Source organism: Cantharellus anzutake (assembly GCF_015039405.1).
Source record: "Cantharellus anzutake strain C23 chromosome Unknown EI90scaffold_113, whole genome shotgun sequence".
NCBI classification, from domain to species: Eukaryota; Fungi; Basidiomycota; class Agaricomycetes; order Cantharellales; family Hydnaceae; genus Cantharellus; species Cantharellus anzutake.
The window spans coordinates 226,282-249,105 of record NW_024067063.1 but is presented as its reverse complement, the minus strand read 5'-3'; the positions used below and the strand labels follow the sequence as shown (position 1 = coordinate 249,105).

General features: G+C 51.1%; 3 protein-coding genes across 3 annotated transcripts; 2 read left to right on the top strand and 1 right to left on the bottom strand.

Moving 5' to 3' along the window:
- Window positions 1–255: 255 nt before the first annotated feature.
- On the top strand, window positions 256–1,523 carry EI90DRAFT_3158811 (uncharacterized protein; the record flags this gene model as incomplete). The annotated part of the gene is made up of 3 exons (XM_039066197.1): window positions 256–500; window positions 562–741; window positions 797–1,523. The coding sequence occupies 3 exons, from the start codon at window positions 256–258 to the stop codon at window positions 1,278–1,280; spliced, it is 909 nt and encodes a 302-aa protein (XP_038909299.1). The 3' UTR covers window positions 1,281–1,523.
- A 430-nt stretch (window positions 1,524–1,953) lies between these two features.
- On the bottom strand, window positions 1,954–5,054 carry EI90DRAFT_3085823 (amino acid/polyamine transporter I). Its single transcript, XM_039062163.1, is given in 18 exon segments — window positions 1,954–2,347; window positions 2,400–2,403; window positions 2,417–2,515; window positions 2,576–2,659; window positions 2,736–2,843; window positions 2,888–2,889; window positions 2,905–3,010; window positions 3,069–3,309; window positions 3,365–3,401; window positions 3,456–3,518; window positions 3,589–3,680; window positions 3,738–3,794; window positions 3,861–3,905; window positions 3,957–4,083; window positions 4,151–4,217; window positions 4,302–4,702; window positions 4,760–4,964; window positions 4,981–5,054. The coding sequence occupies 16 exon segments, from the start codon at window positions 4,626–4,628 to the stop codon at window positions 2,163–2,165; spliced, it is 1,644 nt and encodes a 547-aa protein (XP_038909298.1). The 5' UTR covers window positions 4,629–4,702; window positions 4,760–4,964; window positions 4,981–5,054; the 3' UTR covers window positions 1,954–2,162.
- A 466-nt stretch (window positions 5,055–5,520) lies between these two features.
- EI90DRAFT_3085820 (uncharacterized protein) lies at window positions 5,521–6,819 on the top strand (the record flags this gene model as incomplete). The annotated part of the gene is given in 5 exon segments (XM_039062162.1): window positions 5,521–5,588; window positions 5,600–5,708; window positions 5,720–5,733; window positions 5,821–5,943; window positions 6,410–6,819. 3 exon segments carry the CDS (start codon window positions 5,730–5,732, stop codon window positions 6,817–6,819), a joined length of 537 nt encoding a protein of 178 aa, XP_038909297.1. The 5' UTR covers window positions 5,521–5,588; window positions 5,600–5,708; window positions 5,720–5,729.
- Between the last annotated feature and the right edge of the window lie 16,005 nt (window positions 6,820–22,824).

Sequence of the window (22,824 nt, the reverse complement as noted above, 5' to 3'; positions counted from 1 at the left end):
GATGCGTAGCATCCCACATGGGACCTCTCCGACGCGTCTGTACGTCGTTCACCAATCGTTCACCCCGATAGCCCCGCTGTACTATAAAACGTCACAATGATACTAATGGAATGATAATACAGCCTTACCTTTGTCTCTCGTTATCACTCGAGTGTTGCCGCTGAGCGCCTAAGTTGACTCACAACAACAGAGCGCTATCAATAATATTGCCATTCTGATTATCCAGCTGATAAGGCCACATGACGTTGCGGTGCGATGGTGCCTGTCACACTCGCGGCAAGTTTAAGCTATCAAGTGTTTTCTCAGCCGGGACTCAAGTTCCCCGCCAATCAATCACCTTGTGAGGAAGCCAACAATTCGGGCCTTTGTAATGCTAGTGATGCCTCAACTGACAGTACTGTTTCGACCACTGCAGGAATCCCCATGGCTTTAGTAGATCCTCGTCCCTTCGTATGCTTTTGCTCCGTATGTCGAGCGCACGCGGAGCTTAAAGGCAGCACGTAAATCCCTGCGATCAGTATGTTCTTGGCCAAATCTCACTTTGAGTCCTTTGGCCAATAGGGCGCGCCCCTGTCGCATTTCCAATGCGAGTGCCCCAATCTACATTGGCACTCATGAATACCAGATTTACAACCAGCGAGATCCTCCCGAAACCCTGTATCGTGTCGCCGACGTTTATGCCATTTCGCATGAATGGGTACTTGTTCAAAGCTGGAAGAACGATCAGGACTCACTTCAGTCGTCAGTACCTATGTCCCGTGTGACGCAGTTCTGTCCACTTACCTGTGCTATCTAGGTTCACACACACCCTGGCAACTGGGTTCGAAGTCATCGAAGGAAAGAAGACTGCCGATTCGGTGAGCCTCGGGACCATCTTCTCAGAAACTGGCATCTCTACGGGACATTCAACCATCGACACGACATTGAACAACAGATCCCCAACAACTCATGACATCCCAGTTCAAGTCAATGCATATTCATCCGCTTATCTCTATCGCAAGCGCATCAGATACCGCATCAAGGCTCATTTCAAGCTCGATGCCAATGATTGGAATCAGTCCCGAACTGTTGGTGCTTGGCGCCAGGGGTCTGTTCCCTTGGTGGGCGAGTACGAAGTCTACGTTAATACTCGGGACGTCCTTGTCGTCACCGAGTCACTATCGGGGACATCTGTCTTGGAGGGACCTGGTCTCAATGGCCCACCGTCCAGCCCTACCGTTCAGCCATGGGACCGGTGTACACGCAAATGTACGAGTTGGCTGCACTGGTGTGGTTTTTAATTGGTTCAATGTGATTCAAATATTGTCTTCCGAATGTTAGCTCGGTGTCATCTTGTATACTTGGATCCGTGGGCTTTTCATAATGTCGAGCGTTCAAAACTGGCGTTCCTGATAACTGGAAGTCACCCGGATGGAAGCTGCCCAAAGCTTCATCAAAGCCGGTAGCATTCATCGCATTCTCCGTGCTGAAATCCGGAGTGGATTGTAGACATGAAAGGGGAAGAGGCACATATATTAGCCCCCCTCACATTGCCCTTCGTGGCACCTTTGCCTACTTCTAGCATAAGATAAGTACTCTTTATGGTGCCACCAACACCCCTTGCGAGCCTATCGACCGCATGACACTCCAACGCGCGTGCCACAGAGCTGCGGCTAGTAGGGGAAGCGTGTTGTTCGTTGCACTTCCGACTCGCCCTCACTGGTTGGAGAATCTTTCCGGGGGACTCCGTTTCATCCTCATGTAAACATACATGGCTATGAGATATTCGATATAGGGAGAATGGTCATTTAGGTGCCAAGCACCCAATAACAGGGTTTCCCAGGGTTCTCTCAAAGAGGCTATCAGGCTGAGCATTCGTTGGAAGCAACTTCGAAAGCTACCCTGAAGTGTCACTCATCTTGGTTGGGGGTCAGTAATTTTTGGGGCAGTCAAATCCAAATAGACGGCGAAAGCCTTGGAAAGGAGGAATCTCGGAGTAGCGAGATGGGTAAAATAATACAAGGGAAAGCACTACGGATGCAGCGGACGGAGGGATGTGGCCTAAATGTCGAGTCGAACTTCCTGGGAAAACGACATGACCGCAAAGAACTAAGCAGCTTGAGCTCCAAATAGGATAGCAACCTAAAGATTCGCTTCTAGACGGATTCATTGTGTACTCGCACTCATGTGTCGACTTTCTTCTCTAAGGCAACATCAGATTGCCTGGTGTCCGAATTTCCCTCTTCACTGCCGATGTATTGGGGATTTATAGTGGGTATTGGTCCTCGAAACCAGTTCACGCCACCGTACACTGGGAAGTAGTACCATGTCAGGGAAAAGATCAGAACACTTCCCATCACGACAATGGCTATTTTTGTTATCGTGTTTCATATTAGGGCCACGGAGGGGCGGAAAAGGGGAGTATAAACTTACAATAGTTCATGTCATTGGCACCTGGGTGAGGCGTGCTTGGGAAAAGGAAGATGACATTGATGAACGCCATGAAGTGTACAGCGACAATGGCTATCGGGAGGCCCTGATGACGAAAGCGGTAAAGGATAATGGGCAAGTAGGGTATTGGACTGAATAAACTAACCCATCTGCCCAAGTAAAATGGACCCGGCTCGAACCTGTTCGCCGAACCGCGGAAAGCGAATCGGCACATAATCGGAACCGAGTACTGATGGGATGGTTGAACGGTGAGTAGTTAGTCGAACAGTCGGTCGCATTGTCTCAAAAAAGCGATAACAACTCACCGCGATATAGAGCCCCATCACAGAGATGGAAAAAATGGCGCTAATGGCGGCAGGACCCGCAAACGAAAGTAACCCCAGGAGAGCCGCTCCAATGGCCGAGAACCAAACGGCTAGAAGGAGATGAATCAGATCACAGAATCGATGGTTCAATCAGGGTCGGAAATCCTACTGTTTACTGGTGTCCCGGTGAATGAATTCATCCGATAGAGATACCTGGAGAAGGGGAGAGCCCCATCTCGAGAGAATGCAAAAGCCTGACGCGAAGAAGCCAAAAGCTGGACATTTACCCTTCAAATGAGAAAAGGTTCACTTTCCGATCATGCTAATGCTTACCATACTGCTTCCCATCATATACTGTACAATAACCACAATCGCCCAGAGGGAAAGCGTAGCCTTCCTTCCCAGCGAGTTAAATAAAATGGTCGCCATTGGTTGGCCTATTGGATTGTTCACAATGGATTCCATGTCCGTACCCATGAAGAAACTGAGGACGATGAGGATTGCAGCGCCGAGGATGCCACCAACACCGGTGGCGAGGACGATACTCCAAGGTACGGCGGTTGCTGCGTTTGTTCTATGGATCAAAACATGTGGGTACGAGTTAGAGAGCAGAGTTGTTTCGACTTAACGCTTCTTCGCTAATGTGCACACTGGAATCGAACGAACCTGCAAGTGATTTATCGTACTACGGAGCGTTGGGCCTTCTAAAGTAGCACATACAGATTGTCCAAACAGGTGACATCCATGAAAGGAAGAAAGCAAAGCCATTTGGCCAGCCGTTCACTGGGATATACAGAGAACTGATAAGTGACATGGTTCCGATTATGGCACAGGCGCAGAACCAATTACGTACGATTCGTGAAGTTGCCTAGGGCGTACGATGCGGTATTGTGATATTCCTTTGGAGTCACGGCAGGAATGACAATGATGATTGCCAAACAGAGACTGTCGATGATGAAGGATAAGTTGACATTGTCGGGCTGACCAACTGAGAAGACCTACGCAATATTGAGAAACGTATAAATATTCTGTAGGCGAGCTAGCACCGCTGTTCCAAGACTTTCGGAAAAATGTTCCATTGAGTTGCAACGGTGGACGGTAAGGATAAGAGAAATTGAAACCGACCAGCAGACAACAGCGTGAGACAGAACGATAGCAAGATACACAGCACTGGGAAACTAAGCGTCACTAGCTCAGAAATACGGAATACGGATCACCCACAAGGTCTGACTTGTCGTAGGCGAGAAAGATAAGTGAGGCGAACCGATTGTCGCAGCCGCCATAATTTGGACGGCACAACCCCAGTCAATTGACGCCACGCTGGCTATGGTACCAACTGTATTAGCATCTGTTCGGGAACAACTATTGTCAGCGAACGAGGAACCCTTGTGTTGGGGGAAAGATAAGACACGTACAGCCGACAATCCAAGCAAACAAGTTTCTCCATTTAGGAGAGGCGTAGTGATGAGCCCAGAAATAAAGCTGTAGTGAATCCCCAGGTAAGCAATTGTTGGAAAATCCGGTGCTACTAGTATTATGGTTTATGCGTTAGGAGCAAGAACTCACACCGCCAGAGGTGGGAGCTGCGCTTGCCAGCTCAGCCATAGCCAGCGCAATTGTCATCAGGAGCAGCGAAGCGACGAGCCACCCCCACACCATCGACACCGCACCACCATTTGGAATCGCATAGACCAAGACAGAGGCGATACTTGGAAATAGCCCAATGATGGAAAAAACGAGCCCGAATGTCTCAAACATGGTGAAGGCACGCCTGAACTCTTGCTTATATCCAAGCTTTGCAAGTGTTTCTTCATCACGAGTAAGGAGATGGGCATTACGTCGTTCGATGACCACTTCGACCTTGGAAGTATGCTCATACGCTGTTGCAGACATGATGGCTTGTCTAGGTGCGGTAGGGACGGATGACTAAGCGCATCAAGCCGCCATACATCTTCTTTAAGCATTCTCATCGAAGGAGCTCCGCCAATTGAGTGAACATTGGGGAATAGTCGTGACAGCCTCACTTCGAATATATGAGATTTGACGGGTTCAATGCGAAATGCAATCCATGGTCGATCAAGGGAGCGATGCTAAGCTGGTCCCTGAGTACCTCCAATGACAATACCCCAAAGACCACCAACAAAATACATACTATCCCACCGCGGAAACGTTCATCCGCGGTTCTGTCGGCTCGGCAAGCGCCGTTAATGGTGGCGTCCCTTCAGCCGTCGTTGGCGGGTGCCAAGGTGGGTTTTTAGCTGATCAAGTCTGTGTACGGCTCTGACTCGTACCTCGTCACTTCAAATTGATATTCTCAATGATTCGTGTTGGGTCGGCCTGCGCGCACAAATATGGTATTTCACGATATCGCGCTCACGGAAGGTCAATGCCCTTTTCGGAACCGGAGTCGCCTGGGAAATATATTAGCGTCGGACTCCCAGCTCCAGGCTTCACGCCCACCCTACGTATCCCTGCATACTCCTAACCAGCTGCTCGTAGGATACTCCATTTGGAGATGCTCTTCATGCTCGCAAACGGGGGGCCGGTCACTTCAAAAGGCGCGTTATGGAACATTTTGCTCATGAAATATTGCTGTTTGAACGTATCTATATAAGGCTATATGATATTGCGGCGTGATGATGTTACTGTGGCTAGGCAATTGCCACGAGTTTGAAGCTATCAAGTGTTTCCTACAACTGACCATCTTGTGAAGAAGACAACAGCCCGGGTCTTGTGCAATGGCAGCAGTTGCTCAGCTAACGCTGTTTCAACCTCTGAAAATATACATGGGTCTAGCCCCTTTGTGTGCTTTTGTTCCGGATGTCGACCCTAATTTAAAGGAGCTCGTAGATTCCTGCGTCTGCCATGTTCTTGGTTTTATTTTACTCACTAGTAGGCCGTGCTCCGGTCCTGTCTCCAATACGAGGGGCTCAATCTACATTGTCACTCATGAGCCCCAGGCGGCTCACAAACCAGCTGGACCGTCCCGAAATCATGGGTTTCGCATCGCTGACATTTATGCCATTTCGCATGCTTGTTCAGAGCTGGAAGAACGGTTGGGATCCATCTCAGACATCAGCACTAGCATATCCATCTGTGCGTGCGTGTGGCCCGAGTCCTGCCCACTTGCACGCGCTATCTAGGTTCGCCCACACCCTGGCAACCGGGTTTGAAGTTATCGAAGGAAAAAAGACTGCCGATTCGGTGAGTCTCGGGGCCATCTTCTCAGAATCTGGCAGCTCTACACATCAAATGTCGCGTCAAGGTGTCCTTTAAGCTCGATGCTAATGATCGGAATCATTGACCTGGCGCCAGGGCTCTGTCCCCTTGGTGGGTGAGAATGACTCAAATGTTAATACTCGGGATGTCCTTGGTATCAATAGTCCGTCCATGCAAACTTACAGTCCAGCCATGGGACCGGTGCACAGGCAAATAGTGGTTTCTAACTGTCTTAGTCTGTTTCAAATACCATTCTCCGAATGTTGGCTCTGTGTTGTCTTGTGCGCTTGGACCTGGAACCCGTTCGGATGGATCAGTCTGCTCAAACTTCCGATTCCTCTGGAATTCATCGCATTCTCTGTGCCGACATCCGGAGTGGCTTGTGGTGCAGAGGGTTTATATATAACCATCTTTTAACATTCTCCTTCACGCTACCTTCCCTACTCCGGTTGCAGTTATTTCACATAAGATACTCTTGCTGGTGTCACGAACACTTTGCGAGTCTATTGCAGACACTCCAACGCGCGTCTGGCACGGAGCTTCTTCCGAGTATGGAAAGCTTGCATGCTGTTCGTGGTACTTCCAAGCCTTTGTTATTGGAGAGTCCTTGCGAGGGATCTTTCATATGAAGCTTGAAGACTCCCGGGCCGGTGGTCGAAGAGTAATAGTGGCTGTGGACGGTGTGGTGATTAGGAGCAAGATCGCCCCAGGTCTGTCGATGATTGTCTCCTACTTCCTGCTCCTGACAAACCTGGTCGCTCTCCCACCCCAACATCTGGCTGCCTCGTTTCTATCACACTTCGGAGTTGCCAAATTGATCGATGTCAGTGGACAGGCCTGGTATTCCAGTCTGTACAGAGAATAACGTCATTGATGATGATTCCCCATTCATTAGCTGTCCGTCCATGAAACCCGAGTTGCAATGTGTTGAGTTATCCTGAACGCATGCATTCTGGCCTCTTGTACTGACTGACAGAAGGGGCGCTTGTTGTGTGGGAATTAGAGGATGTCAAGGCTGTGCACCTACTTCACGATCCAGCAATGTGTTGAACTGTTCAGTCTTGCTCAACCGCTGCCACTTGCTGAGAAAATTATGGAAAATTTACCGAAGAAAGCCAAATCATTGCAGGGTCACCGACCTTCAGGGGCACCTTCTCTTGAGCCTCTGTTGGACGATATCAGGGGAAGTGCCAAGGGAGGCAAAAGTTTATCATGCCTGTCTATCCTCTCCCATTCTATTCCATTCCCCCCCTCATGCAAAGCTTTCCCCATCGGGGTTTTGGTGCTGGCTGAGGTTGTTTGCATTTCGTGGGATTTCCTGTGACCATTCCATTTGTAGATAGTCACACATCATGTATGGAAACTGTCATATCTGTACATACTCGATCCCGAACTGACTCCCAGACCTCCACCTTCACCACCTCCAGAGTCCTACCCTACCGCTGTCCGTTCCGATATTCACCTTCGGTCCTGACACCACACCTCCTCTCACCCCTCATGCCACCTCCACTCCTCTGTCCTTCTCCTGTCCTATCTCCGTCTGCTCCGATACTCACCTCAGGCTGAACACCACTCCTCTCGCCACCCTCCTCCTACTCTTCCTCCCACTCCTCCTCTTCCTCCTCACAACACCTCCACCCTTCCATCATTCTCCCACCCTTCGCCCGTCTGCTCCGACACTCACCTTTGGACCTGACACCTTTCCTCTCCTCCACACCTTTCCCCTTTCCTCTTCCCTCTGGCCCTCTTCTGCTGACCTTCCACCAAGTTATGACCTTCTGCTGCTGTCCCATACCTCGTACTCGGACACTGCTTGTACCTTTGCTCCGAGACTCCATCATAGTTCCTACCTCGGACTTTGACTCCACCTTGGCTTTGGTCCATTGCATTGGTGACCTCATACTATGTAAACACCATTGCCAATATTCCTCGGACTTTCAACCCTGCCCCCATAACCTCCGTTAGCTCCGTAACCCCCAAGCTCCATGGATCACCTTTGGTACTTTTGCTGTTTGTAATGTATCTTTCGTGTTTTCCCCTCATCCCTATTTGGACTGCTGCTTCTTCCCATTTTAGCCAGTTAGTCATCATCCCCACTTCCCCTCATCCTCCTGCCCCTCTGGGCTTTGCCCTCCTTACCTCCTTTCGGATGTACCACAGGTTCTGCCCTATGACCTTCGGTACTGCTCTGCTTCTGTCATCCCTTTGTTCCCATTTGGATGCCTTCGTTCCGATTCGGACCCCCTTTGTTTCCTTGTGCTTTTGCCCTCTCCATTATATATATCGGCACTTGTACATACTCGTTTTAGGCCTTAGTCTAAAATCGACCTGAAATGCCCCCTAGAGACTTCCTGCTCACTGCCTATGAAATTAAGGACCAAATGGACAAACAGCAATGGCACAGCACTCTGCTTGAGTCGCTGAGGCCAAGGTCCCTCCTTACTAAGTCTCTGGTTCCCCTCCGGAATCGTCCACCCTCACCCAGTTCTAACAGAAACCACCAGAGGTGGTTCCCACTAACTACTACGAGATACTACAACCACCTTGTGTGCTGTCCCTTGTAACAACCCCCCTTCTGTGACTCAGCTGAACTGTGTGTGTACAACTCTCAACATGTCCTATATGTCTGGTTACATTGAGTCTTCTGATGGTTCTCACCATGAGAGCTCAAAGTTGCGAGTCGAAGACTCATGACTTGTGTATCATCCCTTGGAACCTGTATCCTACAGGACATCATCACTTAGCTCTCCCTCCAGTGCCTGATGGACGATGTCATACTATGATCTTAGGGATTGCGACTGCTCTGAGGCTCATATTCCTGTGATGCTGGCATGCTTGATACACGAGTGCCAAGTAGCTGCCCATCAACCATCTAGTTTCTCCCTCGCCAGTCACCACATCTCACTGCCCTCAGTATGTTCCCTTTGTGTCAGGGCACACACCCTGACTAGCCCGGACCCGGACCCGCATCCGGACCCGCTTCCACCCGCCGCGCTTCCCGCACGCGTGCACGCTCCGCGCGCCGCATGCTCCGGACCCGGTTCCTACCCCTTCATGTGACTTCCGGGTATCCCCGGAAGTTTTGCTGATATTGTGGCCACTGTGGGAAGATGAGAAGTTAGCTTCCTTCTCATCTCCTTACCCACAGTAGATTGTGCCCTGGATAGGGCTGGCCAGACCTGAGGCTGTGGGCCATAGGGGAGGGTCATGGGGACCCGGGAGTCGTCCCCTGACACTTTGGGAACACCAAGTCACTGAAGGCCCCACTAGTCACTCCTTACTGGACACTCATGTTAACAACCTGCTACTGGTACGTTGAAGGAGAGAACGAAGGAAGGTCAGTTGGGAGGTTCAAACGAGACCACCACCAAGCTGTTCCCTGGTTCTTTAGTTAGGATGGGGAAGTGTACTAGTGTTGTTTATTGTAAATATAGTACCAATCCGAGTGTTTTGGCTAATTCTATTTTTATGGGTTAGTTTTAAAGTTCCTGGGAATTGACTTACAGATAAACCGAGCCCTGCGGAGCTGTTTCTTTATTGAAATTTATTAATTTGTCTAGGTGTAATTCTGTGTAGCGTTGTTTAATTTGGATTTAAACTTGAATTTAATCTTCTACTTGGTGAAGTTTCAAAGATTCTATTCAGTTAATGAATTTGGATTGTATCTGGAGTGTCCCTTGGGTTTATTTATTTTTGTCTTATTTTATTGCTTGTTTTAACAGTAGCAAGATAACTGTTTTGTGTTTACACTTTGAAATCTGGAGTGTTAACCAGCTCTCCTGTTGAAATATCTACTTAATATTTCTCTCCTTATTTGCTGCCTTTTACTACAGTGGCAATCTTAACTGTATATCACTTTTTCGCACTGGAGTGACAACCAGAAATGCTTGAGAAAAATAATACTCTATTTTCTTACTTCTCTAAGGGGGGCGAAAAGTCGCAGAAAGGGTCTCCCTTTTATACTCCTTGGGTCGCCTTCCTTTTTCACGCTCTACCTTCTATTTACAGGATTTATTTACAGTGTATTTTTCTCAAACTGAATAAAAAGTGAAATTTTCACGCTATAGTTCCACTGCGCTTTGCTGCGCTGAACTGCGGTTCTACTGCGGTCAGACTGCGCCTGGAATCCTTATTGTCCTTCCTCGCCTAAGCTATTTTAATGGTTAATTAGAATTTGTCTGCGCCGCATTTGCCGCAGTTCCCTATTTCAAATTCCCCATATTTCCCATTAAGTTCGCTATGACTCGGTCATACTGAATTCAAACCTCGCATTACTATGCGTGCGACTGTGCTGAGACCTTCAGCTGATTTATTCCAATTTTATTTAGTGACATTTAGTTAAAATGAGACTGAAATGATAAATGAGTGAATTATTCAGGTTTAAAACTGAAAGAAAAAGTTGCTAGTAATCAAGAATTACTCAAACGAATGTGTTATAGCTCTCTACTTCATTAGAACATCGTTCCCTAAAATTCCCGCCATGGTCCGTCGTAGTTTAGTAGTTTTTGTGAATTTCGTTCATATTCCCTGATTCCCCTTTGTATTATCACATCCTAATCCTCCATATGTATTGTTTGTTGTTATAGTAGGTCGTCCTCGAAAATATCATATTTTTATGTATTTTATTTAGGGCTCTAGACCTCTTGAAGCTGTCTTCCCGCGTGTTTTCAGGTTTCTAACTTCATGTCCTTGTATCTCATTCATTTCTGGATGTTTTCTCACGTTCTTGGTATCATAAATTTTCATTTATTCCCACCTTTCCAATGGTACTAAGGTTGTGTCATATTTCCCTGTATTCGTTGAGTTAGCAAAGTTTCGCGCGCACATTCGGTAATCACATGCGTCGTTCCCATAGTTGTTCGTATGCGGGAGCCGTTTTCGTTTAGTTGTTCGGGATTTATGATATGCGCGGGTGTTTATTTCTTTCATATGGGCTTCTGTGATTTATTTCAGATTTTTCCCTTATGATCTAAGGTTGTTTTGCACTTTTCGTGCTTTGTTTTGACCGGGCTCTTCCTTATTTGGATGGAAATTGGTCTTTGCGATCTGCCGAAGTGCGGATCTCGGTTCCGACGGCCGGTTCCCTGCGCATCGCCACCCTCACGTGTCATTACACATGATGCGGATTCCTATATTCCCGTCATGGGTATAACTTCACAACGGCTGGACCGTTTGGGCTGAGAATTTGCATAACTATAGTTTCCTAATTTTCATAATTTCCGTGTAAATTTCGTTGTATGTTTTAATTATGGATCCTACGCAATCATCGTCTTGTCCCTGAGCTCGGACTTTTGATGTCGCTATTCCCGTTATTGGATTTCTCATTAACGCATGATCCTTTTATTATGGAAATTTGGGAGGATTAAGAGTAGATCCTTTCCTTTCTAATGGGCTATCAAGCTTGTCTCGGTCGTTACTAGTTAATCTTCGCGCTTGCTTTTTAGACATTGTCCTCGTTTTGCAGGAGTTTTAGTCATATCTCCGTCGTTTATGGGTAGTTTCCCCTGTAATTACTCTCATTGGTTCCGTTTGGGTGACATCTACATTTCCTATTATAAACACGACTTTGACTTTTGCATTAGTTCCTGAGGAATCTTTGTTCCGTGGTACTTCCATCCTTGCTACGTGTGCGGACGTGGGAAAGTAGTTTCTGTCATATCCGTGCATACCCGACCCCGACCCGACTTCCGGACCTCCACCCTCTTCACCTCCGGAGTCATAACCCACCGCTGCCTTTCCGATACTCACCTTCGGTCTCGGCAACACACCCCTCCTCTTACCTCTCCGACCCCTTCTCCGTCCGTTCCGATACTCATCTCGGACCGAACATCTCCCTACTCGCCACCCTTCCTACAACCCCGCTCCCCCCTCACCACACCTCCACCCTCCCGTCATCCCCTACGCTATCTCCGTCCGTTCCGATATCCACCTTCGGACCTGACTACTCTTCCTTACCTTCCCCTCTCTCATTCCTCCGCCACCCTTCCGCCAAGTTACGACCATCCACCGCTGTTCCGTACTTCACACTCGGACACCGTTCGTACCTTACTCCGAGCCTCCGTCATAGTCCATACCTCGGACTTTGACTCCACCTCGGTCTTAGTCCATTGCATTGGTGACCTCATACTACGTGAACACCATTGCCAATATTCCTCGGACTTCCAACCCCGCCTCCGTAACCTCCGTAAGCTCCGCAACCCCCGAGCTTTGCGGACCGCCTCCGGCACTCTCGCCGTTTGTAATGTATTTCTCGCAATTCCCCCTCATCCCTATTTGGACTACTGCTTCTTTCTATTCTAGCCAGTTAGTCATCACCCCCACTTCCCCTCATCCTCCTGCCCCTCTGGGCCTCGCCCACTCTACCTCCTTTCGGATGTATCACAGGTCTTGCCCTATGACCTTCGGTACCGCTCCGCTCCCTCTAACCCTTTGTTCCCGTTCGGACGTCTTCGTTCCGATTCGGTCACCCTTTGTTTCTCCTTGTGCTTTTGCCCCTTCCTTATATATCGGCACTTGTACATACTCGTCTGTTTCAGTCCGAAATCGACCTGAAATGCCCCCAAGAGACTTCCTGCTCACCTACTGTGAAATTAAGGACCAAATGGACAAACAGCAATGGCACAGTGCTCCGCTTGAGTCGCTGAGGCCAAGGTCCCTCCACGCTAAGTCTCCGATTCCACTCCGGAGTCGTCCATTTCCGCCCATCTCTAACAGTTTCCGTGGAGGTTCTCTGATTATTTTTATAGTCAAATCTTGGTCGATTGTCCTAATTCTTGGTTTAATATTTGCTATAAATTCCCCCGAGAATTCCGTCTCGTTGATGGTAAGCTTGAAGTATTTTTGTTATTTTTCTTTCTTTCGATTTATCGTGTATAGTCATAATAATTCGTAAAAATTCGTAAAATTCGTTAAAATTCAGGTCCTTCTATGTTCTCATATCTACTTGTCGTATGAGGTTTTGTGATTTATCTGGCATATTTCCATAATGGGTTTCCATAGTGTGGCCGTTATTTCTCCTACAACGTTTGCACTGTGAACGCCAAGTAACTGATAGCAACGATATGGGATCTTCACACATTGTATGAGTCGTGATCGTGCACACAGTACGCTCCACTGAGGAGTGCCAAGTACCCATGGCTGACCCATCTATCCTGGTGTCTCCGACTACATGCAATCAAACCCTTAATAGCTCACTCCATCATGAACCACAATCAATGGGGATTCATTCATCTACTCTCATACACAACTGGGAACACCCACCCATTACACATTCTGTTAAGGTACAAACAAGATCTTATGGTCATCTTCCATCTATAAGAACAGGTCAATGTCAGGGCATGGATGGTTATCTGGCCAGCCTGGACCCCTATCCAGATAGGTTGAGTACCTGTAAGCCGATGTCTGCATGTGATTTGCTGTAGTTAGAATGCAGGTTGTATTCAATGCACTATTTCTGCTATCACATCACCCTTTACCCACTATCACCCCCTTTTCCGCATGATCTATCTTCCTATCTCATGTCGCTTCTCTATCAGCTACCATGTATTCCCAATGTAGCTGCACTCTTATGAGTTGCAGAACTCATGTATATAAGGCCTTATTGCCAGCTGGGTTGGCTCCCCAGCTTTAACAACAACTAGTTTCCCAGGGAGATCTTCACATGAAAACTGACATGCAGACTCTGACAGTCAAGAAGGGAGAAGTTCTCCCCATCCTCGTAACATTGGTGCCCCAGCCCTGGTGTGAGAGACTTGCACCATGCCACCAAAGACGGTGTCCCTATTGGGAGATGAACCTGTTACCCTGGTGCAAGCGACCCACAAATTGTATCCTCCTTCCTGACCTGCGAGGATCAGCCAGTCGGATTGTAAATCTAACTCAAGAGACACTTCACCAGTAGGCAAAGATGTGCATTTGTCACCTGGTGCATTCCTGAGACAACAAGCTCTCAGGCAAGTCATTGATGCTCTTGGAGAATTTGAAGGTGGAATTTTTGAGGACTCGAATAATTACATGAAACATATATGAAATTGGCATCATCTCACCCCAGCTGATCTCGAGAAAGAGCCCGTTGGAGCTGGTCTCGAAGGAGAGCCTTTGAGATATTGACTCAGGACTGTCTGGCGGGTCAAGCTAACTGACCTACTCATGAAAATTACTGAGTTCACCCAGCTTGCCACCAAGGCCAACTTGGCTGCAGGTGATTTTGTAGTGGATCCCCAAGGCAACCTCGCCCTTATATTCACCATAAGAGGATGGTCATTGCCCAAGGAGTTCAGCATTGCTTGGAACTTCCTGGACCAGCATTTCAACTCCTTCGAGAAACATTTTGACACCATCAAGAAAGTTGCTCATCCTTCACGGGAGTTTGATGAGTCATGCATGAGTGGTCTTAGGTTGGTGAATGCCATGCCCACCAACTTTATGGATCCTGGGCAAGTCAAGGAGGCATGGTTGACTGAGATGCAACCCACTCGTCAACCTGAAGTTCCCCCATCGGGATGGTGTCAGGGCACACACCCTGACTAGCCCGGACCCACATGTGTGCTTCCGCCCTGCATGCTCTGGGCCCAGTTCCCATCCTTCATGTGACTTCCGGGTATCCCCGGAAGTTTTCACCATATTGGGCCACTGTGGGAAAGTGAGAAGTTAACCTTCTTCTCACTTTCTTACCCACAGCAGTTATGCCCTGAGATGGGCTGTGTTTACAGATCAGACTGTGGGCCATAGAGAGGGGTCATGGGGACCCGGGGTCCATCTCCTGACAGATGGACCACATATGAGGATCTTATATCTCCTTCCGAAGAGACCACTTTCGTTCGTAAATGCACTCAGCCATCTAGGGCCTTCCTGGCACCTAGACCCAGTATCAATGTTGCTGCAGGGATGCTACCCAGAGATGAACCGTCTATGCCGTTCATAACACATCGTTGAGAGACCAACACTTTTGAGAACCCCAAGGAGAACATGGGTTACACGGAATTTGTGAGAGGTCAGAAGGTTGGAAGGAAGACAGAGTTAGGACCTATCGAGGAGAGACTCGATCCTGACAATCGTGGACCCGTTCCCCCTCATGTTCCTCACTATCCAGTGAATGAAGGTCCCCTTGGACATGGAGATCCAGATCATGGACCAAGTCAACCACCTCTCGACCCCTGGCAGCCACCTCTGTGAGGTGTGGGACCACTGTCAGGGCCTGGCCTCGGACTCGGAGGCTCCCTGACCTCAACCCCCATCTGGCCTGTCCTCACACTATGCGGGGCATGAGATGTATAGTAAAAGGAAAGATAATATATACACTTGCCTATGCGGGGCATGAGATGAGAAGGTCTCATCTCCCCGCATGGTTGCTATATAAAGGAATGGGTCACATGCCCACAACTATACAGCTCCTAGAGTTGTGTAGTGTGACCCGGAGGGAATGTCCAGGTGGCAGTGCACAGTAAGCGTGGGAACGTTCTGGGCGAGTTGCTTGCCCAGAACTGTGGCTGTGACCCGTGGGAACATTCTGGGCAAGCTGCTCGCTCAGAAAGTTCCCACGCTATCCCGTGCGCGCGCGTGTACACAACATACAAAGGCAACAACAAGGCAACAGTCAAAGAATAAAAGGGGGTAAAGTAGGTGGGGAGTCCGGGGCACCCTAAGGCAGGGTGCTGAACCCTGACAACCACCACCTCCACCAGGACCACCAGGACCACCCCCTCCACCCAGTGGGGCTCCATACCCTGGGTATATTCCACCCATTAGATATGCTGGGGCACCGCCCCCTCCTCCACCACCTGGACCTGGAGTGCTAGCAGCTCCCCCGCAGAATCCTGGATACAGGCCTCCCCCTCTCAACCATATGAAACGTTATGTGGATCATAAATATACTATGTCAGACTTCCCTGAGTTTGATGGCTTGATCGACAGCTATATAACATGGTGCAGCATATGTCGGAACCTAGCCAGGCATTTGCCTGCTTTTGCCCAACAAATGACCCATGTACTCCCTGACCATTTCAAGGGTGCTCTGGCAGACTGGTGGTCGACTGTACTGGTTGCTGACAAACTATATTTCACCACCAACTGGGAAGATCTACATGGATATGTACTACATTTCTTCTTAACACCCACCTTCCTTGACAAGGTTTGTGTTAGAACTTGCGGATTCGGACGACTCCGGAGTGGAATTGGAGACTTAGCGTGGAAGGACCTTGGCCTCAGCGACTCAGGCGGAGCGCTGTGCCATTGCTGGTTGTCCTAGGGGTCCCTAATTTCGGATCTAGCAGAGGGAAAGTCTCTTGGGGGGAATTCATGTCGATTTCGGACTGAGGTTACAAGTTACTATGTACATTGTATATAAGGAGGGGTCCGGAATCAAAAGGAGCGAGGGTACTCCGAAAGGAGACAAAGGGAGCTGGAAAGAGGAACAACACCGAGGGTCAAGGGTTTGACTCAATGGTGTTTCCCAAAGGAGGAGTGAAGGGCCAAGGCCCAAGGAGGAAGGAAGGAGGTTGGGAGTGGGGAATGGCTAGCTGACTGAATAGAAAGGAAGCAGCAGCCCAAATAGGAATGAGGGAGAATAGCGGAATTGAATAGGACAATGCAATAGTTGCAAGGTCCGAGGTAAGTCCGGAAAGTCCGAACTCGGAAGTTAAACTCCGGAATATTGGCAAACGTAATTAAATGGAATGAGCTAACCAATACAATGGGTATAAGCGGAGGTGGGGTCAAAGTCCGAGGTCGGAGCTAAGACTGGAGGTTCCGGAGACGGAGATGCAAATGGGATTCCGGAGTGGAGGTCCGGAGTCGTGTCAGGGGACGACTCCTGGGTCCCCATGACCCTCCCCTATGGCCCACAGCCTCAGGTCTGGCCAGCCCTATCCAGGGCACAATCTACTGTGGGTAAGGAGATGAGATAAAACAAGGGCAAGTATATACACTTGCCTACTGTGGGTAAGGAGATGAGAAGGAAGCTAACTTCTCATCTTCCCACAGTGGCCACAATATCAGCAAAACTTCCGGGGATACCCGGAAGTCACATGAAGGGGTAGAAACCGGGTCCGGAGCATGTGGTGCGCGGAGCGTGCGTGCATGCGGGCAGCGGGTGGAAGCGGGTCCGGAAGCGGGTCCGGGTCCGGGCTAGTCAGGGTGTGTGCCCTGACAAGTCGGGAGCATAGGTTTTGCATACTCATCTGGAAGGTGTCGAGGTTGGGGTCGGACGGAATGTCCCGGAGTCGGACCGAAGGTGGTGTCAGAGCCGGAGGTGGGATAACCTCTTGGGAGTCGGCAAGGAGGAGGTGACGGAAGGGAAGTAGGACTCCGGAAGTCAGGTTCGGAGTTCCGGGAGCCCGGAGCGGAGGTCGGGATTGTATGGATATGACAGTTTGAGATCGATTCCATGCCTGCAGGTACCATAAGGGTGAAAGGTATTATAAGGAATCCCCACACGACTTTGTGATGTGCAAGCTGTGACTCTTGCACATCTTGTATCCACTCACCGATGTTCCTGGACCTGAGGTCTTGAGGGGTGAAGCCCAAAGACTTTTAGAGGACATCCCGAAAGGATGGTGGGCCCACCTCAACATCGATCAGGTCGACATGGCCGAAGAACTCTTACGGCTGACTAAACTTAAGCATGATGAGTTAGTAGCTAGCAATGAGTTCAGTATTGATGCTTTAGCCAACCGAGTCACCTGGATTAATTTGGAGAGGAATAAATGTGGAGGAGGTGTCAGGGACAGCTCCGAAAGCGGCGAGGTCCCAGCGCGAGGGACTCGATGGGACAGGTGTCGGCTATGCGTAGCGATGGTCCCGTTGCGGGGTGAGCGTCCCCGACCACTTAGTCTGAAGTGGGAAGTTGAGAAGAAGGCTGCTTCTTCTGTTCCCACCCCAGGTGCTATTATATACATGCGGTCAGGGTCACATGGGAGGAGCCACGTCATCCCCGCACACAGCCGCACTCCCCTGGGTATCTCCGTGGAAGATCCCGGAGGTGTGCCGCTCTGTGAGCGGGAATGCGCGCGGCGGGCGCGGCAATCGGGGGAGCGGGGTTAGGTGTGTTAGTAATACATAGAGAAAGGGAAGTTGACCATAGAAGGAAATAGAAAGAAAGAAGGAAAAGGGGAAAGAAGAGACAAAGGGTGATAGCGGGGAAGCGGAGTAGGGCGGTGCGGCGTGGGGTCAGGTGGGGTGTGCCCTGACATCACCCCCCTCTTAAGCCGCTTCGCCTCGAAGCGGCTGGGCGGTTCTCTCTTTCTCTCCCTGGGGCATGTGGGTGTGTCCGAGGCATGGGTTAGGTGGTCGCGCGTGAGCCATTGGTTTTCTGAGTGTGGCCAGCCTGTATACTTTACCAGGTACCGGAGTTTTCGGCGTAGCCACTTAGAGTCCAGGATTTTCTCTACTTCATACTCCTCTTCTCCATCCACGAGGTCTGGGCCTGGGTGGGGGTCGGCGGGGCGTTCCGCGATCTCGTCGGGGCGGTGCGGTCTGATGTTTGTTACAGATACGACTGGGTGAATCCCTCTTTGTCGGGCGGTGAGCCGGAGTTTGACAGCGGTGGGGGAGATGACTTTAATAATCGTGAAGGGGCCGGTCCATTTATGGTCCAGCTTCTTGGTTGGGCGGTCTGTCGTGTAATTTTGGGTGCTGAGCCAGACCTGGTCGCCTTCTTGGTACGTGGGGGCCGCCTCGCGGTTCCGGTCGTAGTAGCGGGCCATCTCGTCCGCCGTGTGCTCTAGTGCCACCTTCGCCTCTTCCTGCATCTTCATCATCCTCGATGAGAAGGCATCAGCAGCTTCTACTTCGGATGTGCATGTGGGCTCTGTCCCCATCCTAGGGTGTTGGCCAGTGTCGAGCTCGAAAGGGGTTCGGTGAGTGGAGGAGTGGACGCGGTTGTTATAGGCGAACTCCGCTAGCGGGAGCCAGTCCGCCCAGTCGTCTTGGCAATGGTTGACAAACACCCGGAGGTAAGCCTCTACCTCTTGGTTTACTCTCTCTGTCTGCCCGTCTGTCTGGGGGTGGTAGGGCGTTGAGGGGGTGAGCTTGACGCCGAGGAGGTCTGCAAGTTCTTTCGAGAATCGCGAGACAAATGCGCTCCCTCTGTCGCTGAGGATCTCTTCAGGGAGACCGTGGTGCTTCCAGACGTGTTCGAGGAAAAGCCGCGCGATCCCCGCTGAGTCCACCGTTGTCACCGTTGGAATTGCGTGGATGCGCTTGGATAGGCGGTCTACTACGACCAGGACGGCGTTGTAGCCCTTGGACTCAGGGAGTTCTCCAATCATGTCTACTGAGATCACTTGCCAGCGGCGGATGGGGATCTTGTTCGGGATGAGCTTTCCCACTTTGCGGGAGGGGAAGGATTTGACACGGTTGCAGGTGTCGCATCCACGTACGTACTGCCCAACATACTCCGCCATCCATGGCCACCAGTAGTCACGGGAGACGAGTTCCAGGGTCTTCCACCGCCCTGGATGCCCCGTCGCGCGCGCGTCATGGTACAGGCACACCAGGTCGTGGCGGAGTTGCGGGTCTTTCGGGACGTATACTTTTCCTCTGTACAGAACCAGCTCTCCTTGTTTCTCCCACTCGTCCGACCTCAGCGTGCCCTCTCCCAGTTCCCGCATCGCCTTTACCACCTTCTCATCCAGGTCCTTTGCCCTGCTGATCCTCTCGAGGATGGTCACCCCTTCGCCTTCTACCGTGACTGCCTCCGCTGTGCGGGCCTCGAACCAGGCAGGTTGGAGGAGAGTCAACCCATCGTTGTCGTCCTTGCCTTTCGGGTGGTCGGCGCAGCGCGAGAGCACGTTGGGTTTCCCCATGAGTTTCCCTGGGCGGTGGATGAGGGTGAAGTGGAATTGAGAGAGGAAGAGTGACCACCGTGCTTGGCACCAATTCAGTCGTTGCGCGGTGCGGAAGTACCCTAGGTTGCGGTGGTCGGAGTAGACTTCGACTTTCTCCTCCGCTCCTTGTAGGAAATGCCGCCACTCCTCGAGGGCACATACGATTGCGAGCATCTCCTTGTCATACACCTTGTAGTTACGCTCTACGTCCGTAAAACTCTTGGACATGAAAGCTACAGGGTGGAACTCTCCGTCTGTCTGGAGCTGGGATAGGACTGCCCCGGTCGCGAAGTTAGAGGCGTCGCACTCGAGTTTGAAGCGACCTGTATCAGTGGGGAAGGCGAGGACCGGGGCGGAGGTGACTGCGTCTTTGAGGGCCTGGAAAGTGCAGTTTTCGTCAGGTCCCCAGGTCCATGACTTGGTTTTGCGGGTCAGCACATGGAGGGGATGGGCTGTCTCGGAAAAGTCTTTGATGAACCAGCGATAGAAGTTGACAAACCCCAAGAAGGACTGTACTTCCTTGACCTTGGTTGGGGTTGGCCAGTCAAGGACTCCGCGGACTTTCATGGGGTCCATCGCGATGCTTCCCTCGGAGATGATGAGGCCGAGGTATTCGATCCGCTTCTGCTCAAACTTGCACTTTTCCGGCTTCAAGAAGAGCTTCCGCTTCCGCAGAGTCTCCAGGACCTCTCGGACGACCTTCCGGTGTTCTTCCAGGGTGGCAGTGAAGATCAAGATGTCATCCATGTAGCAGATGATGACCTCTCGGTCAATGAAGTCTCGGAGAATGTCGTTCATCATTGTTTGGAACGTCGCCGGGGAGTTACACAGGCCGAAGAACATGACGGTAGGCTCAAATAATCCCCGGTTGGTCGAAAACGCTGCCTTCCACTCATCGCCGTCCTTGATGCGGACGTTGTTGAATCCCCAGCGCAGGCCTAGCGCCGAGAAGTACTTAGCGTTTCGGAGGCATGCGAGGACGTCTGAAATGAGTGGGAGGGGATATGAGTTTTTGACCGTGATCTCGTTGAGCTTTCGGTAGTCCTGGACTAGGTGCAAAGATCCGTCCTTCTTCTTGACAAAGAAGACTGGGGCTCCCATCGGGGATTTGGATGGTCGTATGCGCCCGTTCCGCAGGTTTTCGCGCAGGAACTCGTCCAGCTCCTTCTGTTCTGGTCGTGACAGGGGGAAGGTCCTCCCTCTCGGGAGTTTGGCATCCGGCGCCAGGTCTATCGTGTGGTCCCAGGGCTTCCGGGGGGGCAGCTGGTCGAAGGCCTCTTTCGAGAATACATCCCGGAAGTCCTGGTACTGTTCTGGGACTAACACCTCAAACGGCGCGGGTTCCACTTCTGGTTCGCAGGCTTCCTGGGCCATCCGCTGAGATGGCGTCGTGGTTGCTCTCAGTTCGTGTCCCCACCCTGGAGGGATGATGGCGGCGTAAATCCCATCCCCAGGTTCCACCGTGGGGTCCAAGTCGGCGTGTCCCCGCCCCGACTGACAGGAGGATGGGCAGCGGGACATACTGACCTTCTGCCGCGTCCAGTCTACCTCTGGGTTGTGGTGCAGCAACCACGAGTGTCTGATGATGAGGGACTGTTGCCCAAGGTTTGTGACGGCGAAGCGGGCCCGCTCCGTGTGCCGTCCAAATGTCAGGAGTGCCTCTAGTTCCTCGGTTATGGCCCCATTCTCGTTTGGGGTGCCATCGACGTTGCGGACGGGGATGGGTTGGGGGAGCGGGATTGTCTTGAGCCGGTGTTTTCTGACAAACTCGGGGCTTACAAAGTTCCCAGTGGCTCCTGAGTCCAGGAGGGCCGACGCAGAGACAGTGGCGAGGGAGGTCAGGGCAGTCAGTTTTACTGCTAGGTTGAGGGATCTGGGGGGGTGCTTGGACAACACGTAGATGGCGGGAGGCGGGACTGCTACTTCGGGCGCTGCGCTTGGTGTTTCTCTGTCCTTACTGATCGAGGACGCGGTTTTCCTCTTTTTCTTGGCGATAACTCGGTGGAATTTGGACGTCGGCGCTGGCTTAGGCACGTCACGGTATCTACACGAGCTAGTACTGTCATATCCATTCCCGGCCATCGACTTCCGGTCCCTCCGATTCCTCCGTTCCAACTCCGCTCCTCCCTCACTAACCTTGGAGCCCCCGTTATTCCGCAATCCTCTCGGTAACCCTCGATGGTCACCACCCCCCCATTCCAATTTATTACCTACGCCTCCCTAAGTACGGAGCCCCGAAGACTTCCGGACAGCTCCGACGTCCGCTAGCGCACCCCCGCCTCCGCTGAGCAATACACTCGCCTGCCCTGCAGAGTCCACCTTCGGGCTTATCCCTCCTTTCCGTTTCTGGGTTATCGCCTGCCTTTCCGCTAACCCCGTGAACCGACTCGTCGGTAATATTCAGTCGGCTAATGGTTAAACCCCGTTAGCTCCGCTCCGTTCGGCTCCGCCAATTGCGGAACCGTCTCCGCTGTAACCATATATATATCCCACTTGTACATAGGTTACGCCCCAGTAGAAAAATCAACTAGAGTTCCCCCTAGGTTCTAATTGCCAGTCAGTAAGTTAGGGCACGGACGTGTCACTAGGCACAGCGCTCCTGGCAGAAGTCGCTGAGGCCGAAGCCCTCCGTTACGGAGACATTCTTTCGTCTCAAGTCTGGTCTCTGACAAGTACTATCGCCTACAGGCGGCCGGGGCGCGTCCCTCACCGGTCGCCTTCCTGAAAATCCTCTTGGGCTTCTACCTCTTGCCCTTCTCCTCCATCCGTCTCTGTCCCTGGTTCATCCACCAATTGCTTTCTCAGCCCCTCCATGAGTGCCCTGAGGTCCTCTGGGTGCATCTGCTTGGGCCAGCGGGTTTTTGGCTGCAGGCAGTCCCACACGATGTGCCCTGGTGCGTTGCAATTGTAGCAGAGGCCGCTTCGTCTTTGGTCTATCCTTGAGCGGTCAAGGTCCATAGGTTGCAGCCCTCCCCCGCCATGGGGCGCGGTGCAGGAGGCAGCGGTGCAGCGGGAGGTTGGGCGCGCGGCGGTGCGGGGGCCGGGCG

Bases quoted from the DNA above. Each gene is read 5' to 3' on its own strand.
- EI90DRAFT_3085823 (XM_039062163.1), bottom strand. From the start codon at position 4,628: ATGTCTGCAACAGCGTATGAGCATACTTCCAAGGTCGAAGTGGTCATC. The intron at 4,218-4,301 runs GTGAGTTCTTGC...GATTCACTACAG, and splicing joins CAGCTCCCACCTCTGGCGGT to CTTTATTTCTGGGCTCATCA. The intron at 3,681-3,737 runs GTAGGTCTTCTC...CATCATCGACAG, and splicing joins TATACGTTTCTCAATATTGC to TCTCTGTTTGGCAATCATCA.